Here is a 25,614-nt window from a genome sequence, read left to right on the forward strand (position 1 = left end):
CATTAGCAGTCATTAACCCTGATATCTCATCTTCAGAGGTGGCTCGTAAGAAAAGAAACATTTCATTTGAATTTCTTTTCAGGTGATTAGTATGAAGTTTCTTTCATTAGGAACTGACAAACAAGACTTATGTTGTCTGTGTTTGTTGACTTTTATGTTTACTGTTCATACTGTAGTATAGAGAGAGAAGAACACTCGTAAAGTGTCTAAATTTCTTTAGATGGTTATTCATCGTTATGAGTAATACCTGTACTATCTAATAACAACTCATCATGTAATGTCGCAAGTGTATGGAGATAAACATGTCATTATTTGGCAGTATCATAATATTCAGATTAGTTTAACAAGTGGACATGTGCCTTTAAGTCTATCAAAGGATTACACTGGAAACTATACTTTTGGGCATTGAAAAAGAAACAAAATACTAAATTTTATGGCACTGTTGACTCAGCATCCCTAGACAACTGTCAAACTGCATAATTATGACAGGTTTCTTTATCCAAGCAAATTGACATCATAATTAACTTAAGAATGAATGTAGCATCTTAGGTGTCTGGTGAAACCAATGACATGAATATTTTATGTATTTATTTAAGCAGTAGGTTTGTGATAAGTTGTTATACAGTTTATTACAAATTGTACGTTCATAACATAACCTGACAAACAAAAAAGAAAAGAAAATCTTTTCATAATGACAGTGTGTTTATTTCAGAAATCATTATTAACAGATTATATGCCTTTTTCAATACATTATGATTCAAGTATGATGTCATAGGTGAAACTATAAAGAAGGGAAAGATGAGTTTCTTGGAAGGTACTACAAATTATACTTGAATCATAATGTATTGAAAAAGGCATTTAATCTGTTAATAATGATTTCTGAAATAAACACACTGTCATTATGAAAAGGTTTTCTTTTCTTTTTTGTTTGTCGGGTTATGTTAAGAACTTACAACAATTTGTAATAAATTGTATAATAACTTATTACACAACTACTGCTTAAATAAATACATAAAATATTCACGTTATTGGTTTCAGCATGCAACTGGTGTCTTCAGATGTAAAAAAAATTCACTACAGAGGCTTTGTACAACTATATAACAAAAACAGTACTCTGCTACACACTTGAGACATCATGAAGTCAATTAAAATATTGGCATACACGTTATCAGGTGGAGTCTTTATACTATATGATAATATGATGAGAATATTCCAGTGAGTGTACACAAATCATCACTTGGAGTCATTTTGACATGTGATGATATGATGTACAGAGTCTTTTCACTATGCAGTGATATGATGTACATCCATGAAATATGTGTCTCAGTCCAGCACACAATTTTAATCTGCCAGGAAGTTTCATCAGGGTCTCGGGACCTTTGCCTTAGCACTTGCCTGCAAAATGCAAAGGTCCTGAGTTTGAGTCTCGGTCCGGCACACAGTTTTAATCTGCCAGGAAGTTTCATATCAGTGCACACTCTGCTGCAGAGTGAGAATCTCATTCTGACTTCATGATGTTCGAAGTGTGTAACCGTTCTTGTTATCTACCTACACAAAGCTTTGTAGTGGACAGTGTCACATCTGAAGATAGTACCTTTTTGCTAAAATTGATAATATGAATATTTTCATATATTTAATTTATTGTTGATGTAATAAGTCACTGTACAAATATTTATAAAGGTCGCATACTTCCAGTTGACTATACGCCATTTTTTTAAAATTCATAATACGTTTTCCAGTTTTCATAACAAAACGACAAGACTTCCCAACACATCTTCAGCAGAGTAAAAAATAAATAAATAAATAAAAATAAAAAAAAATGATTTTCCATGTTTGAGCATAAAATTTCCTGGCGGGCTTGTAATATGAAGAAGCATTATTGTGAAGCAGCATGTAATTCCTTTTGAAAACGTGATACAGTATTTATATGACTTTACAGCAATGAATACTTAGTAGAAGAGTGATGATGTTATAACAGTTAAGTAATCATTTTTTCTTTTGACTGCTTCACTAGCATCAACATATACATTTTACAGGTAATTTCAAACCCAAATATAAAATGCTTAAAATGAGCTTGAGATAAATCAACATTTCAAGTTCATATTGAGATTTTTTTCCTAGAAATATGACAGAATGTAACTACAGAAGTATGAGGTAATGTGTTTTGCTGCAATAATGAAATTTGTACAGGAATGGTGAGAGACTAAGTAAGTCTGAACATCTTGGAATTCATGGACATCGACTGCACATCAGAAATGTGAGTGTCGCTGACAATGGTGTGTACCGATGCACTGCACACAATAAAGCCGGTTCAAGAAACAGCACTGTTAACTTGGTACTAACTGTTCCAGGTAAGTGAGAAGCACATAGTTACATCTTTTACAACAGCTACTATTTTCTATCCTAATATTTGTTAAGCCAAGCTGCAGTTACAAGTCATTTCAGGTTTTTGACAGCTTGCATCTATACTGATAGTTGTAAGTGCACACATTTATCATAGTCATGGGATAAACTGGTTTAAGGACAACAATGCAGATAGTCAGCATTTATTCACAGAATTAGTGTACAGCTATATGTGATAGAATATATTGACCGATTTAATGTCATAAGTGGTTGCCTTGCATATTGATAGGATTAATTCCTATCATTAAATCTTCTAGTATGAAATTTAATTAGAAAGACATAGTTTCCTTGCAATACTCTTTTATTTAACACATGTGTACAACTGTTTTTTCATAAATGAAACATAATGCAGAAAACAGTCAGAGCACTTCCTAACAATTTACCAAAGATATTTATTGAAACAAATGACTACACTGTTATGAACTGCCTGAACAATGGCTTTCTTTTTAGTTGATATTTTCATTTTCATATGTACACACATACATTATCTATGGGAAATAGGCCCAAACAAACTCTGTTCTCCATACACTGCATTTTATAAAATGGGTGTATCTTTAAGTTTAATGTACTTTATCCTTAGTTTGGTTTCATTTTTGCTAACTTGGTTCAGTTTTAAAATTTTGCTTAATTTTTTATTTTCCCCCAACATAACTCTCACTCCTCCTTTTTTATATTATTGCCTCACATTCCTTCACGATAAAGATGAAATATTGTCTGTTGTGCATTACACACACTTTTTTTCTGCATAACGATCTCAGAAGGTTTTGTTGAAGTCTGACCATGAACATATTTGAATTTTGCCCAAAGGAGTGCAGGATAGGGCCTATTTAGCTACAATATTAAGTTAATTACAATGAGATTAATGTGGCTTAAGCTCTTTTACTGTTATTTTTTCAGGTCAGAATATTGCGTCAATTTTGCAGCCACCATCAAACCTGCTAGTAAAAAGAGGGGATACGGCAGTATTTGACTGCGTTTTTGAGAATGCTGATGAAACAGAATGGTACCTTCGGCCACATTCTGAAGCAATCAAGAATTCAACTAGGTATTGTTGTTCAGTATATGCCAAAGTTGGTTTTAGTCTGATATTGATTTGCTGTCTTCCCCTTCTCTCTCTCTCTCTCTCTCTCTCTCTCTCTCTCTCTCTCTCTCTCTCTCTCTCTCTCTCTCTCTCCCCCCCCCCCCCCCCCAATTCCCATCACTCCTCATTCCTTCCCATACCCATGTAGATGAACGAGGATTAGTTACAACATATGGCGGTCTTCCTAAGATAACATCACAAGGCAACAGTAAATTATTTAATGAAAGTATGCAGATCTGCTCCATCAATACCAGCTGCGGAATCAGTTACTTATCTGGCATCTTTGCAGGTGTCCATGACATTAAAGACTGTTGTCATAGTGATAGTTGATTCTGCGTTTTAAATATATTGTATCTAGTGCTTCTTAGTTTGTACCTGCCTGGATAGCTGTGTGTGTTAAAGCACCAGTTCTGGGATGGGAGGTGTGCCACCTGTGAATTAATCCTACCCAACGGATGTACAGTGAGGGTCAGTGTGCCAGCCGGCCTGGATGTGGTTTCTAGATGGTTTCCCACACCTGACTTTTGTGCACATTTGATTTTACTGAGCAGTTATATTTCTTAGCTTTATGTCTACCCATGCCCAAATTATCTCTTCCATTACGACACCCACAAATCTTCCATTTATACTTAGTAGTTACTTACAAAATACGAACATTATCAAAAAGTTAATACAGTGCAACAGGACTAATATTGTACCTATAGTTTCTTAAGACTTCTTATAAATTATAGCATTTAAAGAGGACTCAGAAAGTTCATGGTAAACCTTGCATGATATCACCAACTGGCTTATTTAGAGTTACTTGTGTGTCCATTATATCCCTACTGACATGGTCTGAACCTGCAGATGTTACCTTCCTTTGACCCTGGTATGTTGAAGTAGCCATCATTCATTATCTCATATTACTAAACTTCTGGTCATATTACTAAGAGACTGCAGGCCCCCTTTTGTAGTTGCCCATTGGCACACCTGTTTGAAGTCAATTTCTTTATAGATAGTTGCTATGTATGAAGACATTTCTATGTGAATAACTTATTTTCTCCTTACTTTAATGGCACATACCTCAGTTAGTGATGAGGCTCAATGGGAAGTCACTGAATACAGAATGGAGATAGCTAGTCTGACTCTTTATCTTAATTTTTTGTCTATATTTGCTGTTTTTAAATCCCTGTCAGTGAAAATGGGATGTTTTCATTTTGGGAGATTTGACAATCACATTCTTCAAATTCTATATTTAGCTGCAATTTACTTGTCCATTTTCTTCTTAGCATGTCATGCTGTGTCTGCTTTGACTTTGGATCTCAATCTTTTACTGTTTGTGTTTGACTTCAGCTACAAATGTGTGATTATTTTTCTTATCTATGTTATGAGAATGACTGTTACAAATCCATTCTAAATATGCTGCACAGGCATCCAGAGAGGAAAATCATCATTCAGTTTCAGGGGAAACTGAGACAGGAAAACACATCAATGAAAGTCCGACAATGTCTGTATCAGGATAGCTCACTGTTCTGCAAATAAAAGAGACTAGCACACATGCCCCCCCCCCCCCTCCCCCCTCACACGCGCACACACACACACACACACACACACACACACACACACACACACACACACACATATGCGCGCGAATAGAAAGCTACAGGTGAGCTCATGTGAGCTCAAGTAGAATAGAACAGTGTTAGAGGGATTGTGAAGCTCGTGTGGAGGCAGAAGGGAGATGGGAACAAAAGTTGGCCTGGGAGTGGGGGAAGATTGAGACAGGGAACAATGGGTACTGAGATAATTATCTGTATTTTCATGAATGTAGGATGTATTGATGGAGAGTATTCACACACACACACACACACACACACACACACACACACACACACACACACACACACACACACGTGGTGCAGAGTACATTATGTGGAGGGGGAAAATGCAGATAGCATAGGATCTAAAGGAGCTGTTGAAGCCAGTCACTATATGTGGAATAGCAAGTTCCAGCACTTAATGATCCTACCAAGAACTGTCCACTATTTAGCAATGACCATTCATGGGCATGAATCATTAATTTGTGGTCACACCTGTATACAATGTTGTATAATGGTTGCAACAAAGTTGATGTATGAAGTACTTATGGTCATAGACGATCTTGCCTCTGACAGGATAGGAAATGCCAATGACAAAGGTGCAATTGGAGGTTGTGGGTGGTGCATGGGACAGGGCCTGCATGTTTTATGAGAATGGACAAGTATTTTATCTAGGTTGACTAGAAAGTAGATTTCACTTCCTCTCTGCCCTATACTTCATAGACATTACCAGTTGCAAGTTCAGTTAAAGTAAACAGAATTAATTTAGTTGGAAGGTAGATATCAAATGCAGGTAAACACTGGAAGGTAAAGAAGTGTGACTATCTGATTAATTCCCATCGCATGACCTTATTTCAAAGTAAATATAATTTTATTATTATTCATTTCAATTAAAATATCAATAGTATAAGTGTGGTCAGTAGTCAGTGATTCAGAATGTGCAACATACATAAATATACTCATAGTTTATTCAACTAGGATTTCATTGCCAACAGTTCCAATTTACATTCACTCTTGACACTGTTGTAACAATACCATTTTTCACTGTGGTTAATGTCATTCTGGACTTTCCCCATGAGAACTATGAAAATTTAGTTGAAACTTTGTATATGACTAGTACTGTTCTTTAGTAACTCCCTATCAAAATATCTTCAACCATATTACTAATTAATATACTCCTTTTTATCCGTTGCACCTTTGAGATCAATACTTAGTGGGCTGTAGTACAGTCCCAGATGCCTCACTTAACACAGGTTCTTGAAATGTTTTTGCAGAGTGATTGTTGTCTTATCTTCAAATGTCTGACAGTTCAGATCTTTCAGCATATCTCTGATGATCTCCTGTGGATCTCTGACCATAAGTGCTCCCCATCTTCCTATACATTTAATGTACCCTCCCAGTCCTGTGTGGTATGGTGCCACACACTTGAGCAGTTTTATAGAATGGGTCACACAAATGATTTGAAAGCAAGCTTCTTTTTAGACTTCTTGCATTTTCCCAATATTCTACCAGTGAATTGAAGTTTGCCACCTGCGTAACCTACAACTGAGCATGTCTTGATTGTTCCGTTTCATAGTCCCACAAATTGTTGCACCTAGATATTTGTTTGAGTCCATTGATTCCAGTTGTGAGTCACTGATGTTGTAGTTATTGGGTACTACATTTCTGTCTTTTGATGCACGCAATGTTACATTTCTGAAAATTTAAAAACAAGTTGCTAATCTTTCCATCACTTTGAAACCTTATCAGAATCTGCTTAAATATTTGTCTGGCTTTTTTTTTGAAGAGTACTTCATTATAGAAAAGTGCATTATTTCAGCTGTGAGATTTTTAGGGTAAACTGAAGTTTATATCAAAAGGATAGGCAAATGGGAAATGAAAGTGGTATATTTGTTGCAGTAGACAAGAAACTCAAATCCACCGAGGTAGAAACTGAAGCTGCATGTGAGACTATTTGGGTAAGACTCAGGGGCGGGGACAAAATGGTTATTGGATCTTTCTATTGCCCATCAGACTCATCTGCTGATGTAACTGAAAACTTAATAGAAAACCTCAGTTCATTTGTATGTAAGTTCCCAAAGTTCAGGGGAGGGGACAAAATGATTATTGGACCAGATTTATCTACTGATGTAACTGAAAACTTAAGAATAAACCTCAGTTCATTTGTATGTAAGTTCCCAAATCATACTGCAATCATTGATGGAGATTTTAATCATCCAACAATTAATTGGGAAAATTACAGTTTGTTAGTGGTGGGTGTGTTAAGACACCCCGTGAAACTTTACTAAATGCCTTCTCCGAGAACTACCTAGAACAGATAGTTCAGAACCCCATTCATTACAGAAATACTGTATATTGGATTTAATGGTAACAAAGAGACCTGACAACTATGAGGATATCCACATTGGAACTGATATCAGTGATTATAACACGGTTGTGGCAACAGTGATGACCAAAGTATAAAGGACAACTAAAACAAGCATAAAGATATATATATTCAGTAAACTATATAAAAAAAAATCAGTAGTGTCATCCCTCACTGAGGAACTTGAAACATTCAGTGCAAGGAAGCAGCATGTAGAGAAACTCTAGCTCAAGTTTAAAAGAACAGTTGACTATGCACTGGATAGATATGTACCCACTAGAACAACTCATAATGGGAGGGAACCTCCATGGTATCCAGTCACTGTAAAGAATCTTCTAAAGAAGAAGAGATTACTGTATAATAGGTGTAAAACAAAGTGTATGGCTGTAAATAGAGAGATGATGATTGAAATGAATTTGGCTACCAAGAGAGGAATGCGTGATGCCTTCAGTGACTACCAGAGCAGGCTGGCTGGCACACCAGACCTCGACACTAATTCACTGGGTGGGCTTGTGCCGGGGACCGGCATGCCTTCTCGCTTGGGAAGCAGCATGTTGGACTGTGCAGCTACCCAGGCGGGCTATGAGGTTACTGTTAATGTTGTCTGACAGGTCATTCATGTTCAATATAGGCAGCAGGGCCCAATATGCTACTCTGTATCATGTCTGAAGTTTTACTCCATCTGTCTATGACTCTCCATCTAAGATAATGTAATGCATTCCCTATTAAGAAATCCTCTATCCACTGACAAATTTTGTTTGATAACTCGTATGGTCATGCTTTGATTAAGAAGCATTGGGTTGGTACTGGTCCAACGCTTTTTGGAAGTCAAGAAATACTGTATCTGTTGACTACCTTGATCTATGGCTTTCAGGATGTTATGTGAGAAAAGTGGAATTTGAGCTTCGCATGTCCTATGCTTTTAATATCTGTGCTAATTGGCATGGAGGGGGGCATTCTGTTTGAGATAACTCCTTCTGTATGACATCACAATATGATCTATATTCTGGAACAGATGGATGTCAGAGATATTGGATGGTAGGTTTGTGGCTGTGGATCACTTCTGCTACCTCTCTTATAAAATGGGTGACCTGAAATTTCTTCCAACTATTGGACCCAATTTTTTTATCAGAAATATACTGTATATTATGGTTAAAAGTGTGGTTGGCACAGCCACATAATCTGTATATAATGTGATAGGGACTCAGTTGGGCACTGGAATCATGTTCAGTCTTAGTAATTTTGGCTCAGCTTTTTCTCAAGAGCATTTCACTGGTTTCTATAACACTCATTTCTGCAATGATGGAACCCTCTCAAGTTGTAAGAAAAGATCTTAGTCTCCCAATGAATGCAGAACTATGTTGTGTACTTTGCTGCCATTCTCTTAAGTTTTTTGATAGAATCAGTTTACTTTAAATACACTTTAGCCATCTTTCCTTAACTAAGTAAAACCTCTTTGCATCTCTATTTTGAGTGTATTTAAGGTCCAGCATGTATCTGTGGTAACCAGAATTCAGCTTGTTAACATTTGTCATCAGAGCAAAACGTTTGTCATCTCAGTGGCATAGTACATCTTTAAACAATTCAAAATATTGAAAATATAAAAATGCATCATTACTTTTAGTTACACAGAGTTACATTATTAAAAATACTGTTTTGTTGTTCAGATTTAATATTACAAATGTCTGTTTATTGTTTCTGTCTTTGATGCTAGCATCAACTCTGGTATTGATTACATGATGAGAAATCTAAGTTTGTACATCAAATAAAACAGTGGGTGACAATGTATGTAATGTCACTTGAAGTAATATCCATATTGTCAAAACAGACATTTTGTTTAATTCTGAAAGACACTTTACTGGTGAAATAACAAAGTTCATATAACAAAGTGATGAAGATGAACATTGTGGAAATTTTTGGCTGATGATTTCATTTATAATGATTACTGATAAAGTATACTTTATTTTAGTAATTCCTGTGGCTGATGTTGCTTTCTTAGCAGTGATGTATTGAGTTGTTTTATGGGCTACTTACTCACTGACATCTACATCTGCACTCTCCAGACCACTGTGAAGTGCAAGGCAGAGGATACGTCCCATTGCACCAGTTATTTGGGTTTATCCCATTCCATTCAAGAATGGAGTGTGAGAAGACTTTGTAGCGTGGGGTAACTTTGTAATAAAACCATTGAATTACATAATGTCATTTGAGGCCTTTTAATATGTCTGCTTGTGTATGTATATGTGTGGATGGATATGTGTGTGTGTGCGCGAGTGTATACCTGTCCTTTTTTCCCCCTAAGGTAAGTCTTTCCACTCCCGGGATTGGAATGACTCCTTACCCTCTCCTTTAAAACCCACATCCTTTCCTCTTTCCCTCTCCTTCCCTCTTTCCTGACGAAGCAACCGTTGGTTGCGAAAGCTAGAATTTTGTGTGTATATTTGTGTGTCTATCGACGTGCCAGCGCTTTCGTTTGGTAAGTCACATCATCTTTGTTTTTAGATATATTGACTATATATATATTCATATTTATGCACATCCTATCTCATTTGTTGAAAATCATGTTGTGTCATGATAAATTTCAAAGGATATAATATAATATTAATGTTATTAATTTTTTCATTTTCAGGTACTCAGTTTTTTCTAATGGATCACTTGTTATATACAGTGTTAATGATGAGCATCCAACAGATGACAGGGGCACTTACTCTTGTGTAGGAATAAGAGGAAAAGAGAAGCAGACATATTCTGCTGAGCTGAAAGTTGCTTGTAAGTTATACAGAATGTCTAATTTTAGAAAAATTCCTTTCTCTCTTTGAATATGTGTATTACCTAGAATAGATTAGCAATCAAGCTATACACTTTTAGGATATTGCTTGTCTCTGTGAGACATATTCAAAGGCCTTTGAATATGTCTGTTTGTGTCTGTATATGTGTGGATGGATATGTGTGTGTGTGCGAGTGTATACCCGTCCTTTTTTCTCCCTAAGGTAAGTCTTTCCGCTCCCGGGTTTGGAATGACTCCTTACCCTCTCCTTTAAAACCCACATCCTTTCGTCTTTCCCTCTCCTTCCCTCTTTCCTGACGAAGCAGCCGTTGGATGCGAAAGCTAGAATTTTGTGTGTATGTTTGTGTTTGATTGTGTGTCTATCGACCTGCCGGCGCTTTCTTTTGGTAAGTCACATCATCTTTGTTTTTAGATATATTTTTCCCACGTGGAATGTTTCCCTCAGATGAATCCTTTTTGATTAGCTCATCAACAGATTTGTCCAAAAGCTAGCAAAGTCCCATTCTTTTTGTGATCCTATCAATCTCTCAACACTTGTACTATTAACTGAGTAGTCTCCTCTATTCCTAGACTATTTTTATATGTTTACTAATCCAGGAAGTTCTCCTGCTTTATGGTACGGCATCCAATTAAGCTAGAATCATTCACAGCAATATTCACTATTCACAACAGTGTAGAAATTATCAATCAGTTTGATGCTGAATAAATAACATTATTGAAAATTTTAGGAAACAAACAGCAAGTAGAAATGTGAGAAGCAACAACAGTGGTCAAGACCCAGCTGACAGTATCACACTTAGTCAGATTTACTTTGGCAGGCAATGTAACATCTATGTTCAAAAGTGTCTGGACGCCTATTAGTGGACATTATGTGGGGTGTGTCCACATTAATGTGTCCAGCCTTCATCTTTGTGGTGGCGCCTATTAGTCGACATTATGTGGGGTGTGTCCACATTAATGTATCCAGCCTTCATCTTTATGGTGGCTTGAGTTCTTCTGCTAACACTTTCAAAGGATTATCTGAATGACTGTGCAGGAATGGCAGCCCATTCGTCCTCAAGAGCTGAAAGCAGAGAAGGTAGTGGTGTGGAGACCGGGGTGTGAATTGAGGAAGACGTTGTAATTTTTCCCAGCTGATCCCAGAGGTGTTTCACTACATTCGGGTTGGGGTTCTGGGTGGCCAGTCCATTTCCGGAGTTTTATTGTCCAAAAATCATTGTCTCACAGGTGCTGTCTTATGACAGAGTGAACCGTCATGCCGACACAAACAATCATTATTTCCGAACTGTTCCTCCACTGTATGCAGTTTACAGTGCTGTAAAATGCATTCATATGCTTCTGCATGTAGCATTTTCTTAAATGCAATGTGGGGGTGACATCCTAACCAACAAAAGCACCCCCATACCATAATACCACCTCCAACGTCACTATTACCACTACACATGTTGGCAGGTTACGTTATCCAGGCATCTTTCAAACAAAAACCCTTCCATTGAATTGTCAGAGGGTATAGCATGATTTGTCACTCCAAATCACTCATTTCTAGTCATCCACCATCCAGTGGCATCGCTCTACACCACATCAAGTGTCGCTTAACATTGACTACAGAAATGTCACTTATGAAGAGACTTTCAACCATTGTAACAAATTCATTTTCATCCCTGTGCACTATGATTGTGCTAGCTGGATCGCTGGTAGCACTCAGGAATTCATGGATGATTCCTTCCACTTACTTCATGCTGATTGTTTGCAAGACCCTCCTCAATGGTTTATGGTCCCTGTCTGTCCTAGCAGACGTCTACGTGGTCTTGGTTTAGTTGTGGTTGTTTCTTCACATTTCCATTTCACAAGCAGCTCATGAACAGCTGACTTGGCATCTTTAGGAGGATTGAATGTCCCTGGTGTATCTGTTACTCAGGTGACAACCAATGACTAGTCACATTCAAAGCCACTGAGCTCACTTGACCGACACTTCTGCTTTTAATGCATCTGCTGCTACCACTGACAACACTATACCTCTTGCCTCCTTTTATACTGTCATGTCAACCTGTCATGACATCTAGTGGTCAGTTCCACATTATGTAGTGGTATCAGGATACTTTTGATCAGATAGTGTATGTTTCATCAACTAGCTGCATGTGACTTGCAGCTGTATTATGAACATGCCATTCATAAATATCTGGGTAAGCAGAGTGAAGAATGTGGGCATCAGCAGTGACACAACATAAAACAAGAGGCACTATTGTGACTGATGGTGGCCTCTTGATAGTGAATATGTTAACAAGGATCTACTATGAAATAGGTAGATTGCTACTCGCCATATAGAGGAAACAGTCACAAACAGGCTCAATGAAAAGATTACTGTACATTTTAGCTTTTGCTCAAAAGGCCTTCTTCGAAAGCACAAAACACATACACATTCACACAAGTACAACTCACACACACATGATCACTGTAACTAACCACTTTGACAGGTCACCAACAGTTGTCATGTATTTATGTGTTGAGCTTGTGTGAATGTATATGTGTTTTGTATTTTAGTAGAAGGCATTTTAGCTTTTGGCTTTTCTTTGTGCCTGCCTGTGACTCAGCATCTCCTCCATATGGTGTCATTATGTCATCTTGGACTTAATAAGGAATTATTTATTTGTAACTCTGAGAAGCGATGTAAGTGTTGTGGTGACAAGCATACTGTCAGTGGGAACTAGACAAATGCTGCTGAGGAGTTGTCATATTAATCTTTGTTGCTAAAATGTAACATTTTGACCTGCAAGGTTCACCATCTATTTCACTGCGGAAAATTTTAAGTTGTGACCTAAAATGTCCTTAATGAATAAAGGTAATTGTTTTTAATCCCTGTCATACATCTTTGGAGCCTTTCTAATGTAGTTCTTAGAGCTGTTGCAGTTTGTAAACTGCTGCTTTTCTTCTGTATGAACTTAAGTCTGTAAGCTTTATTTCTGATGGTCAGTTTCATATTTCTTTTGGCAAAAGTAACAGTATAATTGTTTGTGAAGTGCAGTCTGAAAACACTTTTTTCCAGACCTCCAACCTCTCACAAGCAATTCATTTGAACCACCACTCCCAGATGATGGGATCAGAGTGGTGGCAGAGCGGATGGAGTTTGAAACAACCTGTTTGCCTCCTGACGGTGATCCGCCACCTCGAGTCTGGTGGCTTGACCCACAAGAGCGTGTCGTTACTGATACAGGCCCTGTGCGGGTCGATGACACACGGCTCATAATTGCAGCAGCACGCCCAGGGAAGGACGATGGAAATTACTCTTGCATTGCGGAAAATCTTGCTGGAACCAGTACTGCAAATCTTCAACTTATTGTGTCTAGTAAGTCCAATAAGGCTCATTTTTGCATGTATGAGGGTAATAGTTAATATTTAACATACTTTTTTGAGAATAAATGTAAATATGTCAAAACTTTACTCTGCATCATTTTAATAATGAGAATAATAACAAATGTCAGGTGATGTTATAATTTTTTTCATTAAAAATATAGTGTATGCCAGAGCCAGAGATATTTTTGGTATGAAATATTTTTCATCAGATAATTTGAAAATTAATGGTTGGAAATATGAAACAATGTAAAAGTAATATTTTAGGTGTCAATGCATTATACAAGAACCCCTGCATATTTGTTAATGGCAATGCTATGTAATTACTGGTTATTTCTCCTCATTTACCAGTATCAGACTTTTTTTATTTTGTACATATATTATCAGGCATGGGAATGTAATCGCTCCTCTTATGTACCTCACTTGTGATGTTTTAGATTAATGTTAGCCAGGAGTTATCAGTTCCACGTAGATGATGTCTCATGTGCAGTGATACAGTGTAGATGACGAAAGTGTGTTTGTGTGTGTGTGTGTGTGTGTGTGTGTGTGTGTGTGTGTGTGAAAAAGTTGTATCAGTAGTGAGATAAGTGTTGCTTTCATAACCATTATTTTGCGGTGTGTAAAATATTTGATCCACTGCCAGCATTTTTAAACATTGTTGTTAAACATTTATTTATGGGCATTGTTGAAAAATACATTATTTTTAAACATTGTTCTATTCTTTTAAATAGATTTTGTATGTCATGACACAGTTTGTATAGAAAAGTTTTAATTCTGTTCTTTGAAAACTTCCTATTGACATACAGGGTGTTTCAAAAAGAATTATCTGATTTAAAAAAAACCTTTACTATTATGTTATTGAAGATATGTGTGTGAAGAGCATACTGCTGGAAAGAGCAAACTCTTAAGTTTTACATGATTCCTGCTAGGTAGCAGCAGTGTGCGCCCACTTCAGTTTTAGTAAAAATGGTGTCGGGACAACAGAAAGCATTTTGTGTTTTATGTTTTTAACAGTGCGGGTCAGTAGTAAGTGTTCAGCATAACTTTGGTATGGTGTGGATCCTCCTACAACACAGACATTAGACAATGGCATAAACAATTCATGAAGATGACAAACAACAGCATGTGAAGTTCTGTAATTTCGTTCTTGGAAAGATGGCGGATGCCAGTTTTCTCCCACGCTTAGTGTTTAGTGATGAGGCAACATTCCATTTAAATGGAAAGGTGAACCATCATAATGTGAGAATATGGGTTATCAAACAATGACATAAAGTTGTACAACATGAGAGGGACTCACCAAAATTTAATGTGTTGTGTGTAGTTTCATGGGAAAAGGTGTGTGGTCCATTTTTCTTTGCCAAGAAGACTGTTACAAGAAGCACATATCTTGATATTCTTGAGAACTTTCTTTTCCCATAGTTTGTGACTGATTCAAATGACTTCATTTACTAACAGTATGGGGCACTGCCACACTGACATCTGGAAGTGCGGGAATTTTTAAATCAAAGGATTACTGAAGGATGGGTCAGTCGCTCTAGACCAAATGATTCAGCATTACATTACTGGCCTCCCAGGTAATCAGACCTGACTGTATGTGATTACTTCTTGTGGGGGTTTATTAAAGTCTCTGTTTATGTGCCTCTGTTACAAACAACAATGAATGAACTGAAACATCACATAACACATGATGTGCTTGCTGAAGTGTGGGAACAATTTGAATACTGCATTGACATATGCTGTGCATCTCAAGGAGGATATATTGAACACTTATGAGAAGGCATAGGAAAAAAAACTTCTTGAGTTTCCCATTCATCAAAAAACAAAATTCATTTTATATAGTTATTGGTTTTAGAAATATAGACATGCCAAATCTGATGATTCTTATTGATACACCCTGCGTTATCATGGTAAAAAAGCAGAATAGTGCTTATAATTTAACTGTTTAATGTCTTGTGATAAAATACCAATAGATGAAGAGGCAGTAATATCACATTTCCAGGAGGAACTCAAAACATTTAGCTCTGGGCAGGAGCATGTGGAGCAATTGTGATTCAGTTTTAGAGGGACAGATGACTAAGCACTAGACAGATACGTTCTGTGTAAGAAGCAGTAACTGTTGCACAGAAGATGCATAGGGCTATAGACAGAGAGATGCTATGTGACATGCAAGTGGCTGTCAAAAGGGTGCTGAGTGAAGCTTTCATTGCCATCATAGCAGAATTTTAGTAAATATTATGGAAAGACCTCTCACAAATCCCAAGGGAAGTCTAGTCATTTGACTGGCTGATAGTTACACCACAGCTAGCATCCAAATAGTTATGGATGACCATCGAACCAAAATTGAGAGTAACAAAGCAAAATCATAAATACTGAACTCTTATTTTCAAATGTTCCTTCACAAAGGAAGACTTAGAAGTATTGCCCCAATTTAATTTTTGCAACACTGCAAGTGATATAGGTATAGTGTCTACAACATTGAAATGCAGCTGAAATTGCTAAAATGTCTCATGGACTAACAGAATCCGTGTCACAATCTATATAGAATTTGCAGATGTGTTAGCTCCTGTCTTAACTGAAATATCCCAGTCCCTTGAATAAAAGATTGTGTTCAGTGATTGTAAGAAAGCACTGGTCACACCAATCTACAAGAAGGGTGTTTTTTGAGTGTAGTACAAATTACTTTTTTTATTTCATTATTCTAAATAGTTCGTAATTTTTTTTACAGTGATTTGAACATGACTTCCTTCCAACATGTTATGTGTGGAGTATGTATTCATTTTTCAAGCTCTGGTTTTTTTTCAAACAGATCCTTTTTTTTCATTAATTTCTTGCAATGGCCGTTCTTATTCTGGAATAATCAGTACCATCCATGAATACATTTAGAGAAGAAATCATTCAGCTAAGGAACAGTGTCATTTCTTTTCCCATGTTAAACACATACCTTGTGAGTTAATGTCTTCTTACATATTGTAAATGTGTAATCTGAACTGCTCTCATGAAAGTTTCCAAAATATTAAAAATTGCAAGATTAGAGATTATAAATGTTACGATAATACAGTTAAATTGACCAGTATCAGACATATGTTCTTTCTTTTTTTTCCAAAGTGACTGCACCTACCAAGCGTATTCTTTTCCTTTACAGAAACATTTCCACCATGCTTCTGTCAGTACAGTCCTGTCATATAGTGCATTACATACAAGTCTTTGAGTAATTTGCATAATATAACAGCTTATCCTGCAAAATTTCCCACACACCCACCCTTGAATGACTTAGCAGAAAGTGGAGGAAGTAGTAAGATTTTTGCACATGGAGTCATATACAATTTTATGACATAAGCAGAATCTTTTAAACAATGCCTTGCTCTTACTTAATAACTAAAGTATTCTTTTGTGATGACCTAACCAATTTGCTTTATAATTCATCGTAAGGAAACATAATGTCATTCAAGAACAACCTATTTGAACAGTTCTCAGGTATCCGACCAGGTAGCAGAAAGATGGCAACGTGTACATCTGCCGAAATATTGTGGAGAAATTATGACGCTACCCGTTTGGATACCCGAGAACTGTTCAAATTGGAAATACGCCGGGAAAACTTCAAATCGCAACAACCTATTTCACAGAATACTTAGCTGGATTTAACTTATTAAAAATGAAATTAGAGTACTCTTCTCAGACCTCTGAAATTATTCATAAAATCACAGTTCACATAATAACACTTTTGTGTACTATGTCTCAAACCTATTCCTCTTTGTAAGACCCAGTTTGTCAGGGTTTTTCCATTATTATGAGAAAGTTATTAAAATAGAAAATTGCTCTTCTCTCTAACAATTTACAAATTCGGCATTAAAATGAATTTTCATTCATATCCCTATTCTGGCATTAGTACAGAATTATTACTAGGAAATAGAACAAAATTTTATTGAGAAGAGTGTTTTCTTATAATAAATGTGCTTCTGACAGATATCACCTCTTTATCTTGCGGTAGCCACAAAGCTATTATACTTATTTATACCAAATGTTTCTCAAATATGCTGCCTCAGGAAATTAAGGTGACATTTTAATTTTCTTACAGTATTATCGTCTACTTCATTCTGGACACTCATATTTTTTTCTAATCACTTTTCTTCTACTTGCTCTGTGTCATATATTATGGTTGTATTTATTGTAACCCTCTCATAAAATTTTGCAAACTTAACTACAGTCAGCCCTCTCTTCTACTTCAGTTTCCTCAAAATTTCATTGTTGCCATAGCATCAATCACTTAGGAAGTGCCACTACAGCTGCTCTGGGACCATTAATTTCTTTCACTACTTCTCGTTTTACGTTCATTCATTCATTAACACATCATGCTTCACAAATCTGATCATAAAGCAAAGCCTTCTGGGTCATTGAAACTGCAACACAATGAAGGCACTAGCAAAAAGCTTTGAACTGCATGAAGTGTACTACATGCAAATGATTAGCATTTCAGTTCAACTATACAAAGTAGGTGGAGTAATACTATTTAAAATCTGTATGCTGTTTCTCACTCAGAAATTGTACTTAAAAGGTGTTTTTTTTTTGCCTGTAAGAATGATTAATGTCTTCTAACACATAATGGAATGTGACAATGGCAGGACTGTGGCTTTTGAGGTTGCAGTGTATTGTTCATGATATTGTTGCTTGTGTTGGTCAGTAACTTACGTAGACAGTGTGGGCATCTGGAGCATCATTGATTTTCCACATGTTGATCATTATTGTGGCTGCAGAGGGAGCTGTACTGACAGTACTGGGCCCAATGACAACACTAGTCACAGGGGTGGCACCACATCATCTTTTCAGACAAGTCCTGGTTCACTGTGTAGCATCATGTTGGACATATCTTGTGTTTAGAAGCTCCAAGGAGAATGAACATTGCTAGATTGTATTTGTCATTGTCATTATGCTAAAGGTGACAACTCTGTGTACTAAATTTCACACTCCTTTTGCCCCCAAATTCACTTACAAATTTAATAACACCTTCTTCCTGTAAAATTGTATGTGCATAATTAGCTGAAATTTTATTAATTACTATCCTTCTGGTGTTGCAATTTTAATGACTAGCAGTGTTCATTAAATGGCAGAAGCAGCTGGTAGCTTCTGTTAAGTATTATTTATTAGCAAATAAGTAAAGCCATTGGTATTCCTCTAACACTAATGAGCTACTTTTTTAATCTGATATCAAGTGTTTATATAGCATTACTAGCCGGTAAAGTTAAAAGTCTGCTTAATATGAGCATTAAACAATGGAAACTCCGTATTGGAATATCAGAAATATACGGAAAAGATAGATTGCCACTCACCATAAAGAAGACATATTGGTTTGCATACAGGCTAAACGAAAAGACGGTTATACATCAGCTTTCAATCAAAGCCTTCTCCCAAACACTCACACACAAACACACACACATTCATTTACACAAGCAAGCACATCTCATGCACACGTGACTGCCCTCTCCAACAGCTCAGATGGGTCCAAGGGGGACTTCTGATGACTTGTTGAGTTCATTCAATGTTGAGTTGCTTCATTACACCAGGCAAAAGGAGGTCCGACATGGTATTAGGAGGTGTCCCATGACTTTTGTCATCTCAGAGTATGTACTGCAACTATTTGTCATACTGACAGTAGGATATTTGCTTACACAACTGACCTAGCCATTGATATCCACAGAACATTCATAGAGGAAATGGAAAGGGTACTGATAGAAAATCCCTGAGTACTGTGACAGTACTGTTGTAAGTGGCACCTCAACCCCAGCCAAAATAAAACAAAATGGTCATGCTTCCATCTCAGTAACAGGTAGGAAGACCTGTAACTAAAAATCTACATTAGTGAAAATGCTGTGAAACACAACCCAACCTAAAGTATTTATGTGTCATGCTTGCCAAGTCCTTGATGTCACACTTGACTAATACTAAAACCAGATTTCACCACAGGAATAATATTATTGTAAAGCTGTGTGGTGCCATGCAGAGATCAGCTGGTGCTCTGTGTTGTATTAGTGCAAAGGACAAACAGCAACAATACCAGCAGTCTTGACACCTAACTCAATATAACAATATGTATGATCAAAGGCTGTTTCAAAACTATACCACCCTACAGGTTCTCAGCTCTAAACCATCCTTCCACGTGAACTCAGAAGACTGGAAGCTTTGTCACATGAATAGAAAAAGATATTGGAAAACCTCAGCTTCCCGTTCTTGGCTGTATCGCAAGTGCTGTATCTAACAGGCTAAAATCCAAGCAATCAGCCATAAAAACTGCTATGGAACTTCTTGATGAAGAATTTGATATATGCCATAAATGGTAGCAAATATGATTTCAAAATGCATCACCAGCAAAAACTGATCTAAAAACTTGTGTTAAGCCAACAGTCTTCAATTTTCCTGACACATATGGGAGGCAGTTAACAGAATCTGCACAGAGCATGGAGTATGTGCATCCTGCCTTATGGCTGGAGTGAGGCACTCCACAGCAATCAACACAGCATGGAGGAGTATAATTTAACATCATATCTGGGCAATGCAAAGGATTTTCTGACACTGGATGCTGTTAACAGAGTTCAGAAATGAAATTTAATGTTATAAATTTTTCTCCAATAAACTATTATCCCATATATGTAAGATTTATGTATTCTGTTTCATCTGTTTTTTATTGCATATCTGTAACAAAATGTATAATAATACCACATATTCTGCTATATTCTAGATAAAGTAAGTAAATGATTTTCAAAAAATTTTTGAAGCATGAAAACTGGTCTTTTATTTGAGGTCACTTATTTCCTCCACTTTTATAAATGGCTATTGTTACTGTATATTTCAGCCCTTTGAGAATCACCCATTGACTTAAGAATTACTGCTTTTCACTGATCTTTTGATTTTTGCTACATCTCACTAATGGTTGATGTGGCAAAATTGATGTCTTCTAGAGAAGTATGTAATGCTTGTCTACACAATGCATTTCTTGTCTAAGTAAACTTAACTGATCTTCTTTTGACAGTTCATATTTCCTTTTCTGTGTTTTCAGCTGTTATAAGGGAGAATTCATTGACTTTAGCACCCAATGATTTGAATCTAACACCATCTGTCTTATTACAACTGTCATGAAGCAGTTGACATTTGCCCTACAAAGTTGATCTGTTTTTAGCTTGTTAATGCTCCAGATTGCCTTTGCTTTTTCTTGGACACTTGAATTCATGGGCTTTATATTTTTGATGGTTCAGTGAAGAATTTTGCAGTATTGCTTGTAATGCTCCTTTAAACGTTAGTTAGAGCTAGTCTCTGTAGATCCTTCTTGCTGCTAAAAAACATTTTGTACAACATATGAGCTGCCCATTTTCTTGGCTTCCACTGTAATATCCTTTCATGTTGTAAAGGACTATTGCTTTCACAGTGCTGTAAGAATATGTTTAGAAAAGAGCTAAATTACTCACCTACTCTATGCCCTCAGTGAACTTTGTCCCACTGTTTAACCAGTAAACTTTCTCCGGGTAATGTAACTGTGTTAGCATTTATAATACTGTGAAACTGTACTTCTTTCTCTGAGTACTGTAACTGTGTCAGCATTTATAATTCTGTGAAACTATACTTTTCTCTTTGTGGTTAAACCAGAACAATATAAATACTTTGTTGCTGTCATATGACCATTTGAGGCTCATATATAATTGTTGAGACACAATGTGCTTGAGAAATAAATTATCAATCACTGTTGCCCTATGTTCTTGTATTCCTATTGGAAATGTCTCTATGGGGCCAAAAAGAGCACTCCAAGTGCCCTAAGTCATTACTATCTATGATTTTGATGTTCCCACATACAATGGTACAATGCTTTACCACTTATTTCTAATATGTTGCATTAGTTCCCTGTCTAACCGCTCAGTGAAGTTTAAAAGTATTTTTGTGGTATAATATATCATAACCACTATTTTGTGAGTTCTAAAGTCTGTTACCGAAGCAGAGCACTGAAATTACTATTCATGCAATGTCTATGCCCATAGAATTTTCCACTTTTTGTATATGTAGCTGTTCCCCATTTCTTTATGTTATGACTACAGTAATGTGATAATAACTTAAATCACGTTCTGTCAAGCATAAAATATTTATAGAAAGACATTTAGAATTTTCAGTTTTCTGTAGTGGATAAGAAGGCCGTATTTCATTATCAGTGTACTTTCAAATGTTCAGTCAAGTTGTTAACTCAATTTTTCACATGATATTTCAACAATTGACCTATTTATCTTCTTCAGGTGCTGTGAAGTGTGTTATTGTGCATATACATTGCATGGACTCCATCAGATTGTAAAGTATTGTTGGTTCACACTGCTATATATAGCCGTGTTTGACATCCTATGCCCACTATGGCCTTTGATGCTCATTTACTCTTCGGAGCCTGCACTGTTATTTCATGAAACCAGCTATGATGAATGAAAAGGCCAGTGATATCTTAATAGATTGAGGACTTAGCCTTGCTTTCTCCCTGGTTTATTAGGTTTCTGACAATTTTGTTTTGAAACCCTTAATTATGTTGTCCTAGAAACTTGGAATTTGCACCACAACAGTGTTCTCAATGTCTTTGCTTTTATTATAATATCAAGGCAGTGCTGGGCTACTTCTAATTTGCTGGTTGTTTTAGTTGTGTGTGTTGCTGATGTTCTTTGCACCTCTCCTTGACTGTTATAATAATCACCAGACATTAGAGATGCCATATTTAGAGGGTACTCATCCAGTATTTGGAGATCTGGGTTGTCTTTAATGTTGGAAACATGACTTTTTATCTATATTGACAAGCAAGATACATTGTACGCTATATATCTAACTGATCCTTGGCTTTTCTGTCCCAGTCACAACCTCTTCCTAAGGTTCTGTTGAATTTGCTAACCATGCCCACTTAACTTGTTGATATGAGTACCCATTCCTTTGGAACACTGTTCATGGTGTTGTAATTCTTTGGTGAGACTCTCCTTCTCTGACAATGTTGGAGCTCTGTGGACCAGGTCCTTTAGTATGGAATTTCTTTGTGACAAATGATGATGGTTACAGGCATGAAGTTAGAGAACAGTACACATAATTTTTCTATATACATTGTGACCCAGGGAACCATCAGTTTTTCTCTCAACTAACATGTTGAGAAAATGCTCCAGCCTATTTTTCAAATTACATCATGTTTCATATTAGGACAGATAGAGCTTGAATGTTGTAGGAATTCTTCCAGTTTTTTAACTTCATGTTGCCACACCTTAAATGTGTTATACACATATTAAAAAGAAACATGTAGGTGTCAGGCTGGCAGATTCTAGTGTGTTTGATTCATAGTGTTTCATGTATATGTTTGCCACTCTGAATGATAATGAACTATTCACCGTTGTGCCATCAGTCTGTTTGTAATATTTTCCATCAAACAAGAAATAATTGGAAATGATTAAGTGATTGTGACATTTGCACTTCCCCACATAATTACTGATAAAACATTTCAGGTGTTTTGTCAGCTGATACATAAGTGTGCCAATATTACAAACTATGAGTCTTACAGGAATGCCTTCTTCATCTACCATAAGAAGCCCATACAGCTGTGGTGTTCTAAGACCCTTAATGGTGTTAATGGAAAGCCTGATTCACTAAAAACTTCCTGTTGATTTTGTTTTGTAGGATTGTTTCCTATTTGTCTGTAGGCAATATCTTTCAAAAGTCATAAATCTTGCTGTCCCCATGTCATATGAGAATGGTGGTGTTGCCTACACCGGCTGGCAGAATTGTGGTACTGTATTTGCCCTTCTGCAGATTTCTAGATGTTACTCTCTCTTTCTCAGAGATTTTGAATACAAGCTTTGGTGCTTCAGGAAAAATTCTACAGGTTTTGCAGTGAACCTCTTCTACTGCTGTAATGGGAATAAAGCTGTAACATGATCTGCAGAATTGATATAATCTGCTATTGGTAGCATTTTTGGAATGGATGCAAAATTTAGCCATTTAGCAAGGATCTTCACTATGTCCTCATTCAGATATCTGTGAGACAGCTCCCTCCTTCTTGTCTAGTTTTGAGTGCAAGTGATCAAATTTTTGCTTTCTGGCACGTGCAATCTACTTGTGATGTCATATTGTCAACCCATTCTCAAGAATCTCCAGAGAATGTAGCTAATATGTAAGGATAGAGCTATAGAAAAGCTTCTTTGAAGTGGTGTCTACCAGTTTTCGCATATCACATAAGTGACTCAATGTACATATATTATAGATTATATGCAAGTAATACTTTTTTTCTTGATATCTGAATTCATACCTTAGGTGCAGTGGTCATGACTGCAACGACTAAAATAAATTACAGATAACATACCTCTCATTGATTAAATGATGATGGAATCTGAAGACATTAGTACAGACATATCTACACAAAACAAAAATGAAGCACTTCATAATGTAATATACATACTCAAGAAGTTAACAGCCATACAGCCTCAGTAATATTGTGCACAATTACTTCAAAGAAGTTTTTGCACGCTAAGTAACGTCCAGCAAATTATTTTCAGCTCCACCAACAGTGTTAGCATCGCCAATTCCTGTGACAGTGGAAGAAGGAGAGTCAGCTATCTTCAGGTGTCAGTTTGAAGCTATGCCTTTTCCAGTAACTAAAGTTCACTGGTTGAAGGATGGGAAACAACTGAGAGAAGCTGAACACTTGAAAACCAATCCTCGGACGGGAATTCTAAACATTACGGAAGTGTTCTTGGAGGACAGAGGACAGTATAGTTGCCAAGTTAATACTACAGGCTTTCCACCTCAAATCTCCAAAGCTGCTTCTCTTTTTGTTAAAGGTTAGAAAGTTGCAAAAACTTATTTGTTACAGAGTATGAATTTATTTTCTTTTGAATGGATTTGTTGTGAATGAGATCTAGGGAAAGAGCTTATTTGGTAACATAGCTTATCAGTAAAACAAGTGATATGGTTTAGAATATGACAAAGTAATATGTAGGCCTATTTAAAGAAACTGGTTTCTTTAAGATATGTTGCAGAAATTGGTCTGGTGACAAATTGAAAAATCCCAAAAATTCAAAACATTGTTCTTTTTTTAAATAAAATTTTTTAAAATAGTTCTACTTATAGAAATTAATGTGGTTGTAGTGCAACTAGAAATATAAAAGAATTCACAAAATCTTCAAGTTTTATCTCTTCAGTAACTGAATGGGGATAAGAAAATGGGATGAATGTTGAAAACAAGAAAAGCCCAAGGAGACAGTACTGAGTAAAGCAGAACACTTAAGTTGAGAGGGATAAAATGTGTAAGAGTTGCAATGAACATCAGAGAGTTAATTATAGGACAAATGGCCAACATTTTGATAAGGTAATAAAGTGCTGTCACAGTACAGGTAATCTGTGTGTCATAAAATAATAGAATAATAACAGAAAGATGGGAAGACAAAACATCAGTTTTATTGGAATAGTAAGTCTGCCTAAATAATAATAATATATCAAACAGATAAAAAGAAAAGAGTAGAACCATTTTAAGAAGAGGTATGTTAATAACAGGATACTCGATGCTGCCTTTTGAATTGCCTGTATGCAAACATTTATGGTCATCAAAAGCCTCATCATTGTGTTATTTTCCATCACACATTGTATTTCTTCAATCAAATGTCTCATCATTGACAGACCTAGAAACATGGTAATAAAAGATACTTAGTGCAAGTTTTCAGATGGTGATTTTGTACAAGATGTGAATAAATATATTCTTAATCAATCTCTATGGATCCCCTTAGGGAAAATGATCCAAAAATAATCATAGTGGAATGGCAGTAAAATTAGCTACAGTGGCCTTATTTTAAAGACCTAAATTCAAAAACTGTGGTCTTGGCCAACAAGATAACTGAATGACTTCAGTCTAGTGCAGACCAGTTCACAGAAGACTAGAAGGATGTACATCACATTTTAGCTTGACTGAGGATAGAACAGAAGCTGATTGAGATAATTGCCGAATATGTAGGCAGTTGTTATGTTGATAACCAGAGTGATGAAGTCATAGCAATCATGAAAAAGAGATTTC

At 36.4% G+C, this 25,614-nt stretch overlaps 1 protein-coding gene across 1 annotated transcript in view; it reads left to right on the plus strand.

Moving 5' to 3' along the window:
• Window positions 1-25,614, plus strand: part of LOC126482034 (inactive tyrosine-protein kinase 7-like) — a 98,892-nt gene that overhangs the window by 24,583 nt on the left and 48,695 nt on the right. Inside the window, exons 3-7 of the mRNA XM_050106006.1 lie at window positions 2,191-2,351; window positions 3,301-3,448; window positions 10,056-10,195; window positions 13,258-13,557; window positions 24,104-24,388. Of these exons, the coding sequence (XP_049961963.1) occupies window positions 2,191-2,351; window positions 3,301-3,448; window positions 10,056-10,195; window positions 13,258-13,557; window positions 24,104-24,388 (1,034 nt within the window). The remainder of the gene's footprint in view (window positions 1-2,190; window positions 2,352-3,300; window positions 3,449-10,055; window positions 10,196-13,257; window positions 13,558-24,103; window positions 24,389-25,614) is intronic.

This window comes from Schistocerca serialis, chromosome 5 (genome assembly GCF_023864345.2).
Source record: "Schistocerca serialis cubense isolate TAMUIC-IGC-003099 chromosome 5, iqSchSeri2.2, whole genome shotgun sequence".
In the NCBI taxonomy this organism is placed as follows: domain Eukaryota; kingdom Metazoa; phylum Arthropoda; class Insecta; order Orthoptera; family Acrididae; genus Schistocerca; species Schistocerca serialis.